The 20,090-nt window shown below is 38.6% G+C and overlaps 1 protein-coding gene across 5 annotated transcripts in view; it reads right to left on the bottom strand.

The window, feature by feature from the left end:
- Positions 1-851: 851 nt before the first annotated feature.
- Positions 852-20,090, bottom strand: part of LOC121375505 (nucleolar protein 4-like) — a 44,012-nt gene continuing 24,773 nt past the window's right edge. For 2 of the 5 annotated variants that reach the window (XM_041502987.1, XM_041502989.1), the window contains exons 3-8: positions 13,371-13,561; positions 6,944-7,081; positions 6,208-6,411; positions 5,629-5,748; positions 2,370-2,691; positions 852-1,072 (exon numbers count right to left, since the gene is read on the bottom strand). In XM_041502987.1, coding sequence (XP_041358921.1) covers positions 912-1,072; positions 2,370-2,691; positions 5,629-5,748; positions 6,208-6,411; positions 6,944-7,081; positions 13,371-13,561 — 1,136 coding nt within the window. In that variant the 3' untranslated portion in view covers positions 852-911. Of the gene's footprint in view, positions 1,073-2,369; positions 2,692-5,628; positions 5,749-6,207; positions 6,412-6,943; positions 7,082-13,370; positions 13,562-14,283; positions 15,161-20,090 lie in introns of those variants that run through there. The other 3 variants (XM_041502991.1, XM_041502988.1, XM_041502990.1) reach the window with 3 other exon arrangements.

The following is a 20,090-nucleotide window of genomic DNA, read 5'->3' as shown; positions in this document are numbered from 1 at the left end:
AATTTTTTTAAACCTATATCTGACTAGAGAACTAACCGACCTTGACCTGTGACTCTGGAACTAAACCACATTGACCTGTAACTAGAACCAATGAAACTTGACATGTGACTATAAAATGTTAAATATTTTGAAGGATGATGAAGTATTGCACGACGGGAAATGAAATGATTGTTACTTGTGAGGTATTCAGGTAAACCGAGATCGAGTAAGACGAGATGGCGCCAGTCCTAGTGACTAACAGCGCAACACACCGACAGACAAAACCAATATACACACGTGCAGTGATTGTAATAAACAGCATAATTATCATTTCATAGAAATCTCTGTACATAGTAGACCGTTACACAACATATAATATACAATTGATGAAAATGCGGCACTTTGTGTAAAATTCAGTCACGTCGAATGTGCGGAGGAATACATTATTCTCGTTTTTCAAGAGATTGGGTCCCAGTTACCTACACTGTATGAGATTAAAGATCACTGCGACCAACAAAATAACACCTGCAATGAGAGAATACGACGAACAACACGCCCATGAAATGCACATACAGTATTGTCACGACTCGCACAATGATACAAGTAAGAAGTAAAATATATGAATTGTATATATGTGTATAATCAATGACGAAATAGATGACTAGAAAAATAGACCCATACAAGAAGGCGCAAGGCAGAAAGGAGACTCGTGTTTTTTTCCCGAATGATGCCAATCGGCGCTTCATTCGGCCAAAGTAGTCACAACTTGTCACAACCGCCTTATGTATTTTGTTTTCGGCACTTGTTGTTATTCAATAGAGGCTTTCGTCATATTTCCCGCCCCCCCCCCCCCCCCCCCCTTCACAAAATGGCCCGCCAGGATACATCGGTCACTGTGAATTCCGGAAGCGACGTGTGTTCCGGAAGTGACGTCAGTTCTGCTGCAGCAGCAGCTGCTCAAGTTCGTCTGCTGAGCGGTAGAGGAAGGCGGCCGACTCCCTGTATCCGGCGATCAGCTGTTTGATGGTGGCCACCTCGTTGGCGCTCAGCTGATTCTTAGAACTGCTCTTCTTCATGCTCAGGTCAGTGGGGCCTGGCAATGAAAACAATCATTAAATTCAGTTATAGCATCACTAACATGTAATACAAGCAGGTCAGTGGGGCCTGGCAATGAAAACAATCATTAAATTCAGTTATAACATCACTAACATGTAATACAAGCAGGTCAGTGGGGCCGGTCAATTAAAAACAGTGAGTACATTTCCATTCTTTATTGTATTTAATGCTATAAGCCCCATAATAATACTGAGGTATAACATCACTGTAGCATAATTCAATAAGATCAGTGGGGACAATAAAAAAACAGTCATTACATACTGTTATAACATCAGTATAACATAATACAAACAATCAGGAGGAATTTGCCAGCTATAGTGCAGAAGAAAATGCCTTGCAAGGATGGTCTTATAAGAGCGCTTTTAGAATGTAGCTCCAGATTAGTAAGGCCTGTCAACCACAAACATCAGTTATAACTACAACCATGATGAGAGATTACTACAACACGCCACTTATAAACCAGAACCATGATGATTTAAGTAGCACTGATAACAGTAAAAATGTTCACTCAGTATTACAGCAAGTTGTCTCCCTTGATTGCAAAACGGATAAATCCAACGGAAACTATATCATGAGCTTCATGTCTCGGTGTTATCAGAAGGACGACGCTAAGACGCATATTTGTCAAATACAGTATCGCCAACTAATAAAATTTTAATTTTTTTAATTTTAATTTTTAACTTAAAAACAAAACCCAAGTTCAAACTCCATCATATTTGCATATCAAACTACCAAATATATTGTCTGTTGTAATTAAAGTAAGTAACTCACCAGGCGAGAAGTACAGAGAATATGTGATGATTAAGTAAATCCCATATTACGTAGTCAGCTGTATGACGTTTCCACAAAGCAGTTTATTATTTGGTGATCTGAACCGTAGTATATGCCAGCATATTTAAATATGGCCCCGTTTTCGAAGTGATCACCTTAAGTGACACGGAGCACAGATCTTCATTATTTATAACAAACGTTTCGTTACAGAAAACTAAATATTCATCGTTTTCATTATCTCTTATTCTAGTCAGGCTCTAAATAAGTTAAAGACATCTAACCAAATCTTCCCTCTAATTTTGGTTATTTCCGTTTCTTGACCTTGTTTGCAATTTAGAACTACTTTTCTCGTTTTGGCGTACACAATATTTTTATTTGTAACATGACGGGATGGACGTTTAAAGTTTAACATAGGCTTTTCACTGTAGATGGGTCCCAATTCCGCTCATGTTGTATTTATTTGCCTGTAATTAAATACTGTCACACTGAACTAAAGCACTCACCAAATTCTCCGTTCTGGACTGAATTCGTCTGCAGCGGGTGCTGGATGACTGGGGGGTGGTGGTGTGCAGGGTGCTGGTAGTTGGGGAACCCGGGACGAAACAACCCGTTGCCATTGGCGAAGAATGGCGGATGGAACTCCGGCGGAGGTCTGAAGGCAGGAGGCGGGATCTGATGACGTAGGAAGTCGTTGGTAGGCACGTGGCGGTCCACTTGGGCCGGCTGGGATTGGATGCTTGACGGGGTGGTCGTCTGGCGCGCGGGCTGAGAGGGCTGTTGAGATTGAGAGGAAGGGATGATGGTATTGTTTGGCATTGCAGAGGCCTGCAACAAACAAGTAAACATGTCGGTTATTGTAAACACGGACTTCATCGTACCAATACGTCGGTTATAGCAATGTAAACACGGACTTCATCGTACCAATACTTCTATTATTATAACAGTTGTTTGTCATTTGTTTGGTGAATTTATAGATGTACAACAGTTACAAATTGTATAACATCGCGTAGCGTAGCGAAGCGATTTTATACTAAATTTGTGACTGTTATACATCGATAAATTCACAACAAACTGATAAACAATTCTTATAATTACAAACAGCACAACTTATTTAGTTAAAACTACACCTACTTCATCAATCAGTTTCTACTGTTCTTCCCGTGATCTGTTTTAATTAATTACGTCCCATTGGACGTGATGACGTAAATTCTGAGGTTTATCGAAGGATAACATACAGTTTTCTAAGACCTCGTCTAATGAGAATAAAGTAAGTCGTAAAACAGCGGAAATAGTTTAATTATAGTAATGTAAACACGGACTTCATCGTACTACTACACAATGTCACTACACAGCTGACATGACATAACTTGGGACCAATAAGTGCAACTAGCTAATCAATCACCTTGCTGTATTTTGAAATGACAATAACAAAGTCACTAATTCTTAGTGATATAGACTCTAGCATGGTAAATGGCAATGGCGTAGCCAGCATGAGGCAGACGAGGCGCTTGCCTCGTCTGGAATTTCCCCAGATTTATTTTATTTTTCCTATGCACTGATATTTATTTTACAGGTCTGAGTTTGCCTCGGTGTTTTTTCCTCTCTGGCTACGCCCCAGAATGGTATACTAATATTGTATCTACACATCCATTCACACAGTCACCATTCCATTCATTCGTTTGTTCATCTGCTAGTAATTCGTCTGCTTTGGTAACATGGTGAAATCATCTACCACACATAATATGTGACGACACAAATCACGTGAGATATCGCATAACGCATTACAATACATCGCAATAAAAATATGAATCGACAAAAACAATTACATGTACATGTGTTACAATATCCTTGTCTCATCCATTTGCTTTATCAATATGGATGTGAATAAATATTAATTATTTACAAATACACTGATAAAATCAGACAACAAACGTTCACATATTTCTAAAGTCGTAACACTGCCCAAGCCAAAGTCCAAGAATATTGCTGTTTTCTACAAATATTATTAACACCAGCCTAAGCGAGTTGTACGCCTCGAGGTTCCAGCCGATTTGGATCAATTTAATAGTTGCGATGGTGCTATATCACAGGTAACATGTTTACACAGATCGACGGTTCTTTGTGGCAAGTCGCGGTGATCTGCCCGTCAATTGGAGGTGGGCGTGGGTCGGCTGTACACTGTAGGTAAACACACCGGCACAACCCAGCAAGACGGCCACGAACCGCGGTTGACGATCAATACGCGACCGAGCCCGGCAGATTGCGAGGAAGTCTTCAGGTAGACTGTCCATTGTCTGGCCTGACCCACATCCATGTGATCAAACGGACAGATTGCGGTCTCCGAGCGGGCTTTGGAACTACAGATACTCTTAATTATTATTGATGTCACTCACGGCGACGTGGCAGGCTAGTACCATCAAGTAGGTGATAAGTAATTCCGCCGCTATTTCTTGTCTTGCGCAGACATCTTTACAGAAGGCACAGGTTGTGTCTGTAACAGGCGTGCCTGAACAATTCTCAAATGGAAGCATGTCCGCAAAATTACCAATACCACTTTAAACAGTGTATGATCAATTCACTTCAACAGTTTCTCGTTTACATGTACTATCATATCTTCGTTCATACCTCACTGTCATACAGGCGATAAAAGCAATGGATGCTAAATATAGCATTACAAATGTACAATGGAAGCCATTATAAAGGAAACTTTGTACAACAACCACCTGGCCTAAATACACTTCATATGTTACATCTGAACAAAACAGTATTTAACTATATATTATAAAAAGAATATTACAGTCGCACGCCCTAGTTTCAGCCCGCGAAAATTAATTCTAATTTTGGTTAATCTACAAAACTGTAACACACTTAGATCACGTTTTTATAAAATAGAGTGAAAAAGCAGGTTTTATATCGATAAATACCATGGGAATCCCCGTGACCTAATAAATTGAAATAATTTTGAAAGTTAGTATTCTGATGTCACCGGTAGATGTCGCTCGAAGCACAGAAATGCCTATGTCACGACACATTTCCCAGAGTGCACACAGACTTGGGGTGCGTTCCTTTCACCTCTCCTGGGCATGTTCCAACTGTTCTGTTCTCTCCAGATATCGTAAGACTTATTGGTTTTAAGGGTTTGTAGCGTTTTGTATTGAGATACTTACTTGTCTGAAATTTATTGTTAATGAAAATGTTCACGAATTGTGAAGAAAAACCTCACAAATGAACGATAAGCAAACGACAACAAATCGGATGTTGACTGCGCGAACCGTGCACGAACCAAAATGATAACGGTCACGTGGTATACCAACGTCTGTGACGTTGAAACGGGAAGATCCCCTCTAAAAATAGATTAGACCTTGTCTGCTCAACGGTTTTTTCTCAGACGCGCGTGCGTTTTTAAAAAATAAGAAAAAATGCATTTTGTGGTATTACAAACACCAGGATTACCAGGATTACCAAAAAACATTTCAGGTGAATGGAAATGTATATTCTAAATAATAAAATGTAAGTAAAGTGCAATTTTACTTGTGAGAAAATGGGTTTAATAGCGAAAAACAACGGCGTAATGGTTAACAACTAGGGCGTGTTCCTTTAAGGGATTTAGATATCTTTATAAAATATTAATGGATAGAAGTTCCAAGCTAAGAAACAGAGAAATATATGTCAAAAACCGAAAAAATCTCCTGACACCCATTAATGCTATAGCCAGAGATGATTTCATATTATTTAAAAGTAAGTAAAACATAAAATACGAACCGGAAGTGGATCCAACCCCATGCGCATGCGCTTTGCATTCTGGCTTTCATTGTCACACGCACTGGCCAGGATACCTTCTGCTGCGGCCGACGTCAAATGAGGCGGTGTAGGTCGGAGCTGCTGCAAGTGAAGATGGTCAACATGAAAGCATGGCCATCATACTCTAGAATTCATGAGATACCATTCACATGAGAATACAAACACAACGATATACTCAATCAAGTTCCTCAACGTGTGAATGGAAGATAGAATCACACAGGCGTGAACAAATGGCCGACAGTCGGTGTTCTTTGGTATAGTGGCTTCTTTATATTGTTTGTTATTTTCTAGAAATAATTTGATTAGTTTATTTTCTTTGACAATTTGACTTTTCCAAATTATTAATTTGATAAAAGGCAGTGTTAGAGAAACTTAAATCAGTGAATAAACAATACTGCTATTTTTACTTATTTAAATATTTATGAGGTCAAGTACTGTCCCCCCCCCCCCCCCCCCACCCACACCTCCCAAAAGACAACCACCACTAACAACCACCACCACTAACAACCACCACCATTAAAAACAACAACAACAACTTACCGGCTCCCAGCCGTTCTGTTCCTTGGAGCGCCTCATCCGACGGCAGGATTTAAGATACGTTCGTATTCTCTTTCTGGATCGCACGTGATATTCCGGAAACTGTCTGTCACAGGCTTCTAGAATGGCCTGGATTTTGTCCTTTGGCTGCTTGGAAATGGGGACCATTCTATCGAGGTTCTCATCAACAAACAGTCGTACGAACATCTAAGAGAAAAAAACAAATAAATGTTATCATACAAAGACCATATCTTAATATTAACAACACATTGGACATTAATAACCTAAACAGTTGACTGTTGGTATTTTGTTAATGCTAAGAGCTAAATCAGTCACATATTTCAAGTAAACAATTACCCTCAGAATATACACCATTCCTCTTACTACAGAATAACAAAAAAAATACCGTTACACACGAAATACACCACATTTAATGTATGATAGAAAATATCATGTTCCCTAAAGAATACAAAACACCCCTTCACTACAAAATATGCTGTACGACCTTCACTATAGCATTTAGATAATTGATTTCAATACAGAATATAAGACACACCCACGTCACTGCAGAATATAAAATAGCACTTTGTGTTCAGAATACAACTCCTTTAGAGCTTCAGCACCAAATAAAAAGACCTCTTCATTACAGAGCATGAACAGTTTCCTTCAGTACTCAATGCAAGAAATAAACAGTGTACACATTTTGTATCGGTTTGAGCACGCATCACTTGACGCTTACGTTGAACGCTTTGAGTCGCTCTGGGTCGTAGTTTGCCGTTATCTTCTCGTCCTCGTCATCATCATTGTCATCTTCGTCGTCCTTCCCGCCGTGCATGTCGTCAGTGGCGCCACCTTCGCTCGTCTTCGTAATCACACTCTGTAAGGAAAGAAAACTCAGTATGAACGGTAATTGTAGTGTTTTTGTAAAACGAAAACAAGAGTATGAATTGTCATTATATAATTACTGAAACCAGATTTCACGTCTGCATCAGGATAAGTCACATAAACAAAAGTCACTCACAAAATGGGAAAAGGTTCAAATGATGATCAAATATCTTTTTAGATCGTTTAACATCACAACGACAAAACCGTTTTGGTGAAGCTACTCCTTTTTTCTTTTCTTTTACAGTTTTCATAACCATAGCAACCATTGTACGAAACTGTATAAACCAGAACATATCAGTGTATACTATAACAGTTGTAACACTGATTGTATGAAATTAAAGCCGTTAGAATTGATTTGAAATACAATTCGCTCATTTATCTGTTCTTCTTTGAGAGGTATTTCCACTATAATATGACAAAAAGACTGAAACAGCCTGCGGTAAACTACGACATCTCAAGTAGATAAGGTCATCAGAACACCGACTAACGTCTCATAACCAGACGTCGCCAAACGGTAGCTTATTTGATAAGAAAACAAAACAGCAGCAGCAGAGAAGAGAAAAGAAATAATAGTGGAATATGTGAAAGCGGCGCTAACGTGCATTGTGCCGGTGTTGTGAGAGTGATAGTCAAAAGACAAATTTAGTTTTCCCAAGTCTGTCATAACGTCAGGAGAGGAGACGTTCGGATTGAGCGTTAGACTTGTAACTTCTTTATTCACTTAATATGTTGTTAGGATTTCACAAATTGAGTTCTGACCTTTCCTTTGCGATACAGCTCATTTCTAAGCAATTAAATTACAACGGCCTTTCGTGCCGCTGCAATCAAATCTAGCCCTGACAAAACAGAGGCGCCAGGTAACCTAGGAGCGCGAGACAGTCGAAAAAACATCAACGAATTACAAAATTACATACGTACATTCTGGAGACGTGTATTCAGATTCCTATCGGAGGACTCTTACCATCTCCAACGTTTTAATTAAGAGCTATTGAAAAGAATTTAGTGACGGTTAATTTCTTTAATGGACTGCTTTTCATCGGCTCTTCTGTCCGTTAGCCCTCTAACTGAAATGAACGGTTTACATCTAGCGGCAGTATGTTTTATTTATTGATGTCACCTGATGTTCATCTCTCGTCGTGATCATTTGTACAGCTAGGTGCGCCCGTATGGGGCTTTTCTGTTACCAACTAGAGGGGGGGGGGGGACGGGGGGGGGACGTGGGGGGGGGTTCTGTTGTCAGCTAGAGGGAGTTTCTGTTGTCAATTAGAGGGGGGTTCTGTTGCCAACTAGGGAGGGTGTGTGTGTTCTGTTGCTAACTAGAGGGGGGTTAATGGGTTCGAGGGTACAGGTCGTCAGGGATATGCAGTCATTTATTCAGAAAAGATATATTATAAATACATTATGTAACATACTAAACCTCTAATATGATTGTTTGCCATCTGGGGTTTTGTTACACTTTTTGATGTGCTGGGGAAAATAAAGACGAATATGTAACATAAAATCTAAAGTAGATTGCGTTGTTGTTTATCAGTTTTGTAATTACTGTTAGTGTTGATAGTCAATGATTGTGGTAATGGTAGATTGCTTTATCTGTCTTTGTTTGTTTGTTTATTTATTCATTTGTTCTCATTTATTTATTTATTCATTGATTCATTCATTGATTTGCTAATTCATTTCAATTTATTTGATGAACTATCTTTCATTTGCCCCACGCCAAGGAAGAAGGCGTTGGCACAGTGCCACGATGAAACCGAGGCGAGTAGCAGATCAAACGACGTTCATCAAGCCAGCAGGACGCGTGGCCGTTGGCGATGTTGTTCCAATCATGGAGGCAGCGCGAAGCCTGGAAGTCTGAGAGTCTGTGAGCGTGGAGAACCCGTCTGGCCAGCGGTGGTAGCGAGTCGACCAACTCACTGCTGCTAAGCCTTTCTAAGCAGGCTTCAACTGCCACCTCGCCGTTTGTGTACATCACACGCGGGGAGTGCGGTCTAGACGCGGCCAGTCACTCGGAGCTGGGGGACACAATTACTGGAGAGAGGTGAGGAAGAGAATGACGCCAGAAAACCGTTCCAAAAGACGGCTTTTGGAGCCACTAATTTCCATAGCAACAACATGAATGCCAATTGCCTCGCCCTCAGAGAGCCAATTAAAGATTGCACCTCGTGGTTAGATTTATCACAAAGGGTCGCAACTTTGTTCTCTTTTTCTCCTTCAGACGCCGTAATTGACCGTGTGGGCTCGCTTTTCTTTCCGCCAAGTTGGCCAGCGCATAGCGGCCGCCCATTAACAGTGCTTGTCTCGAGTCCAAAAGTTGGTACCTTATATTGCTCATGGGTAGCAGCAGAATTGGTCACACTCGCATAAAAAGAAGCACGCAAAATCAATAACTGCGTTCTTGCCATCAAACAGCGGTTATTATTTGCAACTGTGGTCTCATCGGAGCGGTTTTGTCTCCCACTGAAGTCATACTGCCAAAACCCTGACACATCCGAGAAGATTAGGTCTGATTTGACAACCAAGCCTCTTTCCAGTCTCATTATTGACGAACCAGAGACAGGACATTTTCTGTTGTGGGTGGGAGTTGGGGTGTTTGAGTGTAACAAGCTAAACAGCACGGGGTTATATATCTGAATATGCAACAACGAAAATGAATAGTATGGTTAGAAAGTTCTGTAAGATAAAAAAAAACAAAGGAAACGAAAACCAAACAAACAGCAGAGAAAGGAAGAAAACTGGTCAAAGATGATGACGTAACAGAAGCAACATGTAAGAATGAAGAAGGAAAATTAAAAGATGAAGCATTTATGATAGAAGAAAGGGATGGGGAAACGAGATGAAATATGTAGTGAACATATTAAGACTAAGAAAAGAAAGAGACGAAAAGCATATATGAAGTAAAATAACTGCATAAGAGAAAGACACAAAACAACGAGAGAAAACGAGAGAGAGAGAGAGAGAGAGAGAGAGAGAGAGAGAGAGAGGGGAGGGGGGGGGGATGAAGATGGAGGGAATGTAATTATAAGCTATAGGTGAACAAAGTAGTAAGTAGTACAAAAGAATTCAGAAAAGAACTGAAAGTAATAAAACAGAGAGCAAGTGAAGAAACAAACGCAGCATGATGTCACAAGGAAGAGCGAAATAACAGAAACAAAACAATAACGACATGCAGTACAGGATTATCACGAGAGACATGCAAACTTAAAAACTTGTTCACGATTTTATATGTCACACACCATTCGTGGTTTAATATTGGTCGGCATAGTTTTATAACACGGCAAACAAATGATTTCATAGTACGCCTGAGACTGCCGGAATTTAGATGGGTGATATCCCGCCCACCTGTATATGTGGAAGATTTAATATCATCTTTCAGACAGCACATATTAACAACAATGTGGCTGAACTGTGTCTAGTTCTGTAGGTGAAGACGGATCAGACTGTTGATGTCTATAGCCCTATCTTGGCCCCAACAACTGACTTCATGCAGATCACAGCTGAAGGATATTAATGACAAAAACACCGTTGTAAATTGTAAGATATTCTTTTTGTTGGAGCATGTTTCTGTGGTGATGTGTGAGACCACTGAGCTATTTGTCGAGTGTGACCGTGTTAAGCCAAATCCATTCTCCGCATGAACCTGAGCTCGACTTTGAGGATTAGAAGTCAATTATGGAATGCCCGTGATGCGCGCACACTTCAGACTCGCCGGGCAGCCGCAGACGAGATCTCCATCGCCGCGCCTCGCGCCCCGCGCAACACCTGTCCAACCAGCGCCCGGCTCGCTATGACGTCATAAGTAACGCGGTACTTAGCAGATGAACATTTGCATAGCTTTTACACAGCCGTTAATGAGGTAAAGAGGCAACTTTGATGTGTCGTTTTGAGCAAGGTATTAAGTCATAAATTGTCATGGTGCTGTCACAGAAAAATGGTCTTAACACAGAGAAATAAAATTTAATATTTCTGTTTGCTTTTTAAAATATTAAAAAATGCTTTATTAGTTACATCAAAGTTAGGAAGAACGAATATTTCGTAAAACGTCCTTTGTTGTCTATTTGGGATAAAGTGTGGTTGGTAATTTTCTGATGGATACTAAAATATATTTGTTCCAGAAATAGACTCCCGGTTGGTATTATGAAGCACTAAAAGCGACTTGTGCACGCCTGGTTTTGTTCCAGATTAAATCTTAGACCAGGCACAGACATCACAGTAAGGCATACACACCAATAAAATGGCACATATTATCGGTTTTCCAGACAAGACAAGAATAAAATTTGCAAGGCCATGGACAGATTTGCCAAAATGGCGAACCAACATCGACGTTAAACGATATTTGAATATAAATATGTCTGCGCTGACAACTACAAACGATTGTAAAGTTTAAAGGCATACGTTTATTAAAAACTTGAAAAATAAATAATTTTTTACTCGGTTTCATTACAACAAACTCCAATAAACGACTATAGCCTCGTGTTACAGGTTCGACAATAACGCGTTTTTTTCCCATTGGTCTATTTTTAAAAAAGAAACAAAATAGCATAGATTAACAAATTTGTAAGGTAATGTCAACTCTTCTATGGTACAATCAATTCTAAGATGTTTAAGCCGCCATTTTGTATGAGTCTTACAATACAACAACGACAGATATATCCATGCTGATTGCTGATTGGATTATTTACCTAAAACTCAGTCCTGGTGTCTCGTCATCACGTGAACGTGTATATTTTATTAAAGCTTGGAGAAAATTCAAAATTTTATTTTCTGTATTTTATTTCATGTATAAATATCCCAAGAGAGTTGATATGTGTGACGTCACTAATAGTTACCATGTGAACATGTCAGAGTTGGCATGTCTTTACGTCAACTTACTATTCGAATACGTCAGTCACCATGAGTTTACATCAAAGAGTTACCATGTGTATATGTCAAAGAGTTACCATGTGCACCCAATTTTGCGAACGGTACTATGAGCATACATTTTAAAAATTACCATGTATATATGTAAGAGTTGCCACGTAAACAATTCTCTAAAAGTAAGTATATATGTAAGAGTTACCACGTAAACAATTCTCTAAAAGTAAGTATATATGTAAGAGTTACCACGTAAACAATTCTCTAAAAGTAAGTGTATATGTAATCCTAGAACGAGCATGTCTGTCCGCCTATACGACTGTTATCATGCGAACTTTAAGAGTTGCTATGTGTACTCTTCCAAGGCAATTATGTCTAACAATTACAATGGGTGTACATCAGAGTACGCGTATGACGTGCGTACGTACAAGAACGTGAGTATGGGGTGTACACCTAACAATTACAATGGGTGTACGTCAATGTGCGTGTATACAATAACAATGTTACAAAGACCAGGGTGAAGAGATGACCGACTTACGTCAGTGTGCGTGTATACAATAACATTGTTACAAAGACCAGGGTGAAGAGATGACCGACTTACGTCAGTGTGCGTGTATACAATAACAATGTTACAAAGACTAGGGTGAAGAGATGACCGACTTACGTCAGTGTGTGTATATACAGTAACGACGTTACTAAGACCAGGGTTGAGAGATGACCGACCAATCTAATTAAAATTAGCTCCACTATTACATGTGGATCTAACATCAGCCAGTTGGAGCTCATGTCCACCAATCAAAACCTTACTTGCAGAATCCTGCCAGTGATTTAAAAATAATTTGAAAACATTTCGAATTATCCTGAAGGTATACGACATGTTTCGTGTGAATTACGAATGCCTTAAAACAAGTTTTATTTTATAAAATAAATAATTTGTAATGTAAAACTGAAGACTGATTTAGTTTGGGTTTTTTTTTATAAATAAATAAGTAATTTTTAATGTAAAATTGAAGACTGATAACACACCCCGTACGTATTGGTATGGTTCGCTGTACTGCGGCCACTAAAGTAGACTCGCCCGATATTTTTAGAATTTGTATGCTCCCAAATAACGTTATAAAAGGCGAAGTGTGATTGGTCAATATTTAAATTATTATTTACAGACGAAATGTTACCTGGACATTGGGGACTACGCAGTGTTGTTAGCAATCCGATTAAAATTAGTTCTACTGGTCTAAATAAGGCATTCGTAATTCACATGAAACATATCGTATATCCTCAGGATAATTCGGAATTTTTTCAAATTATTTTTAAATCTGGCAGGATTCTGCAAGTAAGGTTTTGATTGGTGGACATGAGCTCCAACTGGCTGGTGTTAGATCCACATGTAATAGTGGAGCTAATTTTAATTAGATTGATGACCGACTTACGTCCGAGCTATCGTTACTGGCGCGGCGCTTCCTCTCCGGGTGTCCTCGACTCGGCAGTTTCTCAGACAGGGGCGACTTGTTTCCCAGGTGAAGAGCCAGGGGCTTGTTCTCATCCGGGCTGCCTGGGTCCAACTCACCAGTAGTCGGTAAGTTCGCTGTTGTGTTCGTCACCATGTCCTCGGCTCCAGAGTCTGAAACAACGTTTATAAATGTCTTAATGATATTCTATAACAGGTCGTGGTAATATTTAATACTCGGTGCCCTGGAAGATGGGAGAGTGTCGGTTGGTAGCTGATAAGAAGTACACCAATCACAGCTGGTACTATTCGTAAATAAATCAAATATATCAAAGCCTTTAAAATCAGTTTGTCCCCTGATCATTAGAAAACAACTTATGATTGCACAATCTTAAATTTAGATGTGTCCTGTACAAACAATGGAGAACGAAAGTTCACTTTCCATACTGAAAAAAACCAAAACATATTACAGGCTAACCTCCGCGAACAGGAAAATGAAATAAATTAAGACGACTAAATTGAACAAGTCATATCTGTGTACAAGATACTAATATACTAAAAGAAGTAGCAGATAGTAATAACACGGATAACTATTGTTGTTTTCTTAAATCAAAAGGAAAATAGAGACGGGAAAACGAATGTCAGAAAGAACAATACATTGTTGAAAACGAAAAACAAAAGAAAAACAACAAACAAAAATCACCATGTAGCCAGTGACCTGGCGGACAAGAGGAAATACATTGGGTAAAAAGAGATTTGAAAAGGCAGAAGAAACAAAAGAGGTAGACACCGATAGTAGATATGAAAAGAGACAAACAAGAAGTTCCCGTTGAATATAATCCGCTCAGTTTGACTAATTGTGATTCGGTCACCTGGGTGCAGGTGGTTACGGTTACCTGCGAGTCGGGGAATGGCGTCTGCTGGAGAACAGTCGGCCAGAAAGCCGCTCAAAATGGACAAACGGTTCTTCAACACTGACATCTCCTCCGTCACAAAGATTAGAAAGCCCGCGGCATAAGGTCCGTGGGTAATTCAAACAGAACGGTAATCTCCAAATGGGTTTTCAGTCCTCTCCTTAAGTGACTCTTGGTGCTGCTTCTGTCCCTCGGCGTGTCCAAGTTTCCTAGATGTCACCCAGTGCGGGGCGCTGACTTCTACACAGATGGACCTCAACACAGCGACGTATGTCTCCCTTGTTCCGAGTGCGTGTCACTCCTTCCCACACACTGAACTCTGTAAACGACGGTGTGCTCGTTGATTACCTCCAGTGACGAACCACTAGGAAAGACGTCTTCCTGTACTTGTATATTATTTTCTCAAATATGACTTCACTAATGTACAGAATGTCCCCAGCTTCGAGGCGCACACTAAAAAATCGTTAATGAGATATCACCGAATCCTCGTACTGTTCTTCGACTCTTCCCCCAAAACCGAAAACAAAGTGCCGTCAGGTGTTAGCGGTAGACGCTAATCAAACAAACAGTGTTCGCCACATAAGAGAAATCTATAAATTGTGAGTAAGAGCGCGGTGCGATGAATGTGGATCAGTCGACAGGCGGTCGAGATCGGTCACCCCACTACTAGCGCTCACAGAGACACGTTGTCTTTCAGATACCTGCACAGGTGTAACGTTATGGGCTACACTGCCTACCGCTACGAAATGTTTCCATGGTTACAAGCTCAATATAGCCTCCTCATCATCACCGGATTTGCAATTAACTGTGGGGTCCGGGAAGCACATTGTCTTTAGAGGAGGAATCCAATGATCTGATGAAAGAGGTCGAACCGTTGCGTGTATTCACAGCGCTGTCTTTTTTATTTAATTTTTATTTTTAGCCGCCTGGTGCCACGAGCTGATTGGCGTGGTTGGGGACGTGGCGCCAGTGGTTCCACTGGTTTTCAAATGGAGGTTTTTATCAGTTGGACCGAGATGTTGGCGGCATGGTGTAGCGCGAGGTTGGCGCACACTCCCATTGTGTGTCGAGAGAAACACACGCCGCTGCTGCCGTATCGATCGGCTAGAGGAGGCACAGTAGCTGCACACCTTAGATCCCTCGGTTAATTATCCCGCATTAGGTTCGGATTTGGACCCGACAATTGATGAAACGCGCCGTACTTTTTCCTCGCTGGTATCGTGGAGGCAAACACTGGCAATGCGACTGGCGCTCACAGGAGACTTGCCGATTCTGTCACGCACTCACAGACATTATGCCATGTTTATAATATCCGTTATGAATAACGGTACAAAAAAATCTGTTCAATATCGATGCAAAAGCGAGGAACAAAAAGTTGCCACAACATTCGTTTCTCTTTAGACGCTTCATTTACACTGCGATTGTACGTGAGGTCACAATAAAGAAAACCCATTGTCTTACGGATACGAGGCTAGGTAACAGTACAGAAAATAATTGTTTTACCCAGACCTCGCCAAGTAACAATAAAGGAAAGAATTAGTTTATTGAGACATCACGCGCTAACAATAAAGGAAACATATTTTTTTTTATCGAGACGTAGCCACGGCCAACTGGGAAGCGATCAGCAAACCATTATGGCAGCACACTTGTATACAAGTGATACATAAAGAATTGCCTTTACCCTCCGAGTATCGATTTTAGATTTGCGAGCGTTTCGTTTAAATAGCAACCCGATAGAGATAAATGAAGACGCCTAGCTTTCCGCTGTATTTAGAAGACCAGGCTGCACACAATAGCTTCAAGTGTTCACACTTGGTGCCAAGGTTCAGCAGTTGAACACACTCACTCGTTGCTAACGAATAAATCACACCGCCATGGGAACGAGACTGTATACAGTTTAAAACTAATGTACAACAGGCCCGAGATGGTGCAACATTTTTGTTCAGTGAAACTCACTAAAGCGGTCACCTGTGTAAAGAGACCAAAACATCGAATATGATACGAACTGATGTAAGAAGTCGTACCTACACTTGTAAAACATCTAATATGATACGAACTGATGTAAGAAGTATCTATTTTTATAAACATCAAATATGATACGAACTGATGTAAGAAGTCGTACCTATTCTTCTAAAACATCTAATATGATACGAACTGACGAAAAACGCCGAACTATTCTTCTAAAACATCTAATATGATACAAACTGACGTAAGAAGTCGCACTATTCTTCTAAAACATCTAATATGATACGATCTGATGTAAGAAGTCGCACTATTCTTCTAAAACATCTAATATGATATGAACTGATGTAAGAAGTCGTACCTATTCTTCTAAAACATCTAATATGATACGAACTGACGTAAGAAGTCGCACTATTCTTCTAAAACATATAATATGATACGAACTGACGTAAGAAGTCATACCTATTCTTCTAAAACATCTAATATGATACGAACTGACGTAAGAAGTCGCACTATTCTTCTAAAACATCTAATATGATACGAACTGACGTAAGAAGTCGCACTATTCTTCTAAAACATCTAATATGATACGATCTGACGTAAGAAGTCGCACTATTCTTCTAAAACATCTAATGTGATACGAACTGACGTAAGAAGTCGCACTATTCTTCTAAAACATCTAATGTGATACGATCTGACGTAAGAAGTCGCACTATTCTTCTAAAACATCTAATGTGATAGGAACTGACGTAAGAAGTCGTACCTACTCTTCTAAAACATCTAATGTGATAGGAACTGACGTAAGAAGTCGTACCTACTCTTCTAAAACATCTAATGTGATAGGAACTGACGTACGAAATTGTACCTACTCTTCTAAAACATCTAATGTGATACGAACTGACGTAAGAAGTCGCACTATTCTTCTAAAACATCTAATGTGATACGAACTGACGTAAGAAGTCGCACTATTCTTCTAAAACATCTAATATGATACGATCTGACGTAAGAAGTCGAACTATTCTTCTAAAACATCTAATATGATACGATCTGATGTAAGAAGTCGCACTATTCTTCTAAAACATTTAATATGAAAGGAACTGATGTAAGAGAGTCGCACTATTCTTCTAAAACATCTAATATGATACGATCTGATGTAAGAAGTCGCACTATTCTTCTAAAACATATAATGTGATACGATCTGATGTTTATTAAGAAGCTGCTTGTATTTTTTGGATAATCCCTTTCCTGGATGTTTAACGTATATTGTAGGATTTAGTCATATGGGCATTGTTTGGTGAATTTGTCATAAGTAAAAGTAATATACTATGTGAAATTAAAACTAATAATGTTATACTCTCTTGGTTTACATTCAAAGACAATACATGGCACTACATTCTTCTAGAGGTATTTAATACAAGACAACATTTTCTGTTTCGAAATATGATTTTTAAATTCTTTTTTCCTTTCTTTCTTTCTTTCCTCCCTTCCTTCCTTCTGTTTTACCCTTAAACCTGTTTGTTTCTTTATTTCTAACTCCACTGTTAACTCCACATATGACAGAACTTTATGTTTAATAATACTGTGTAATATAGGACATCTATATGTACAATAATTAGTGTACATGCCTGTTCTTATTCACTGTCCTCTTTACGATGACATTAGCGTGGATCTTTTTTAATAGGCAGTAACTGCTGTAGTAAACTTTAATAACCTTTTAGATAAAGAAAAAATGTTATTACTTTTAAGCCACCCGAATATTGTTAAAATTACAGCCAAAAGTTGCCATCTTATTTTATTACGTCACCAAAGATTTGTTTATATACATATCGACATCTACATATTTTATGGTTTTGCGTTTTAACTCTTACTTTTACTACTGTATTATTTTATTATTACTGTTGTACGCTTGTTTTTATTTTAATCTGTACACAAGGTGAGACGTACGTAAAGAATGTGTCTGTCTGTCTGTCTGTCTGTCTCATATCAGGGCTCCTAATCCTGGCACTACCTGCTACCATATTTGTTTTTGCGGTCAATAAACTTTTTAAAAAGTATTAACCCAGAATATGTGACTTTTATGCAGCACAGATGATCTTCACCACATTATAAACTACTCAGATTTGTCTTGCGAGAATTACGTATTATAAACGTATGTGATACTACTCGGATCACATACCTTTAGAATGTGTTAACTTTGCCAATTAGATGTAAATTAATGAGGTGACAGCACTCCGTTTATTGACATGTAATAGAACGTACTGTGGCGACACTCCAGAACTGACGTTATATATGCAGTAATAGAACTGACGTTATATATGCAGTAATAGAACTGACGTTATATATGCAGTAATAGACCTCAAGCACGCATCCCTTCACTTTGAAGCGTCGCCGTAGTAAGTTGGTTTACATGTCAATAAAACGTAGTCTCGTAACCTCATTATGTACGTCATGAAGTGTGTGATCTGAGAAACATCATCGACTTTTATTTCATTGAATACCCTACGTACATATATATATATATATATATATATATATATATATATATATATATATATATATATATATATATATAAACGAAAATTAAAATGTGTACTACAAAAGCCAAGACTTGAATCTGTTGATCAGAATTTAAAATCGAATGGGTTATTTTCTTCGGGTTTTACCAATCAGCATAATATAGATTGAAATATTAAAACGCAAGTAACAGCCAGGTTATAAAAGATATAGATAATATAGATTGAAATATTAAAAAGCAGGTAACAGCCAGGTTATAAAAGATGATGAGCTGATTTTATTTTGTGACGTACATGTGATTTTAAGAAACGATATTACAATGAACACACATCTAATTGATTTAAAGACTTTCTTGAATTGAACGATTAATTATAACAAAAATCAACTAAACAAAACTATGAATTTTTTTTAATTAGTAATTGCGTATGTGTAATTAAAGAAATGAGAGAATGACTGAATGTTAAAGATAAGGAAAAAGTTGCAATGTTAAAAGTTAAAAATAACCCATGCATATATTTAAAAAAAAAAAAAAAAAAAAAAAAAAAAAAAAAAAAAATATATATATATATATATATATATATATATATATATATATATATATATAAAACCTGTTTCGTTCGTTTAAAATAATTATACTATGATTCCAATTCCAAACCGTTGAAAGTTACAAGACAACTAACAAATTTTTATTGTTCTATATGTTTTTTAAGGAAGGAAACACTAGTGTAATATTTTCTGTGGTGAATGAATGAATGAATGTTTAACGACACCCCAGCACGAAAAAGACATCGGCTATTGGGTGTTAAACTATGGTAATGCAAATAAAGTGATGATCAACAACAAAATAAAAATTCAATATTTAAATAAAAACACAGTGTAAAGGACTGTGCAAAAATAAAAATATCACAGATAGATAAAATTAAAATTCACATTGAAAGTCAGTATCACGTTGAAACTGTAATATAAGTTCTGGATGGAATCGAAATGATTCCATCACATTTCTCTGACCAAATATATCTTTTCGAGTTTCTTTAAGATGCTTACACTCCACCGAAATGTGGCACACCGTCAGAGTACACTGACAGTGCTCACACTGAGGTGGAGGATCTTTCTTCAAGATAAATGAATGGGTCAAGTATGTATGACCGATGCGAGCACAACACAATACTACCTCATCCTTCCTGCACTGTCTATAGGAGGACTGCCACTCTCCTAAGACTGGCTTGATAGCATGGAGCTTGTTCGCAACCGCACCGTCCCAATCATGTTGCCAAGTCGAAAAGATAAATTAGTTGATGTTATATTTAAAATCA

This window comes from Gigantopelta aegis, chromosome 6 (genome assembly GCF_016097555.1).
Source record: "Gigantopelta aegis isolate Gae_Host chromosome 6, Gae_host_genome, whole genome shotgun sequence".
Lineage (NCBI taxonomy): Eukaryota > Metazoa > Mollusca > Gastropoda > Neomphalida > Peltospiridae > Gigantopelta > Gigantopelta aegis.
This window is presented reverse-complemented; position numbering and strand designations above follow the sequence as displayed.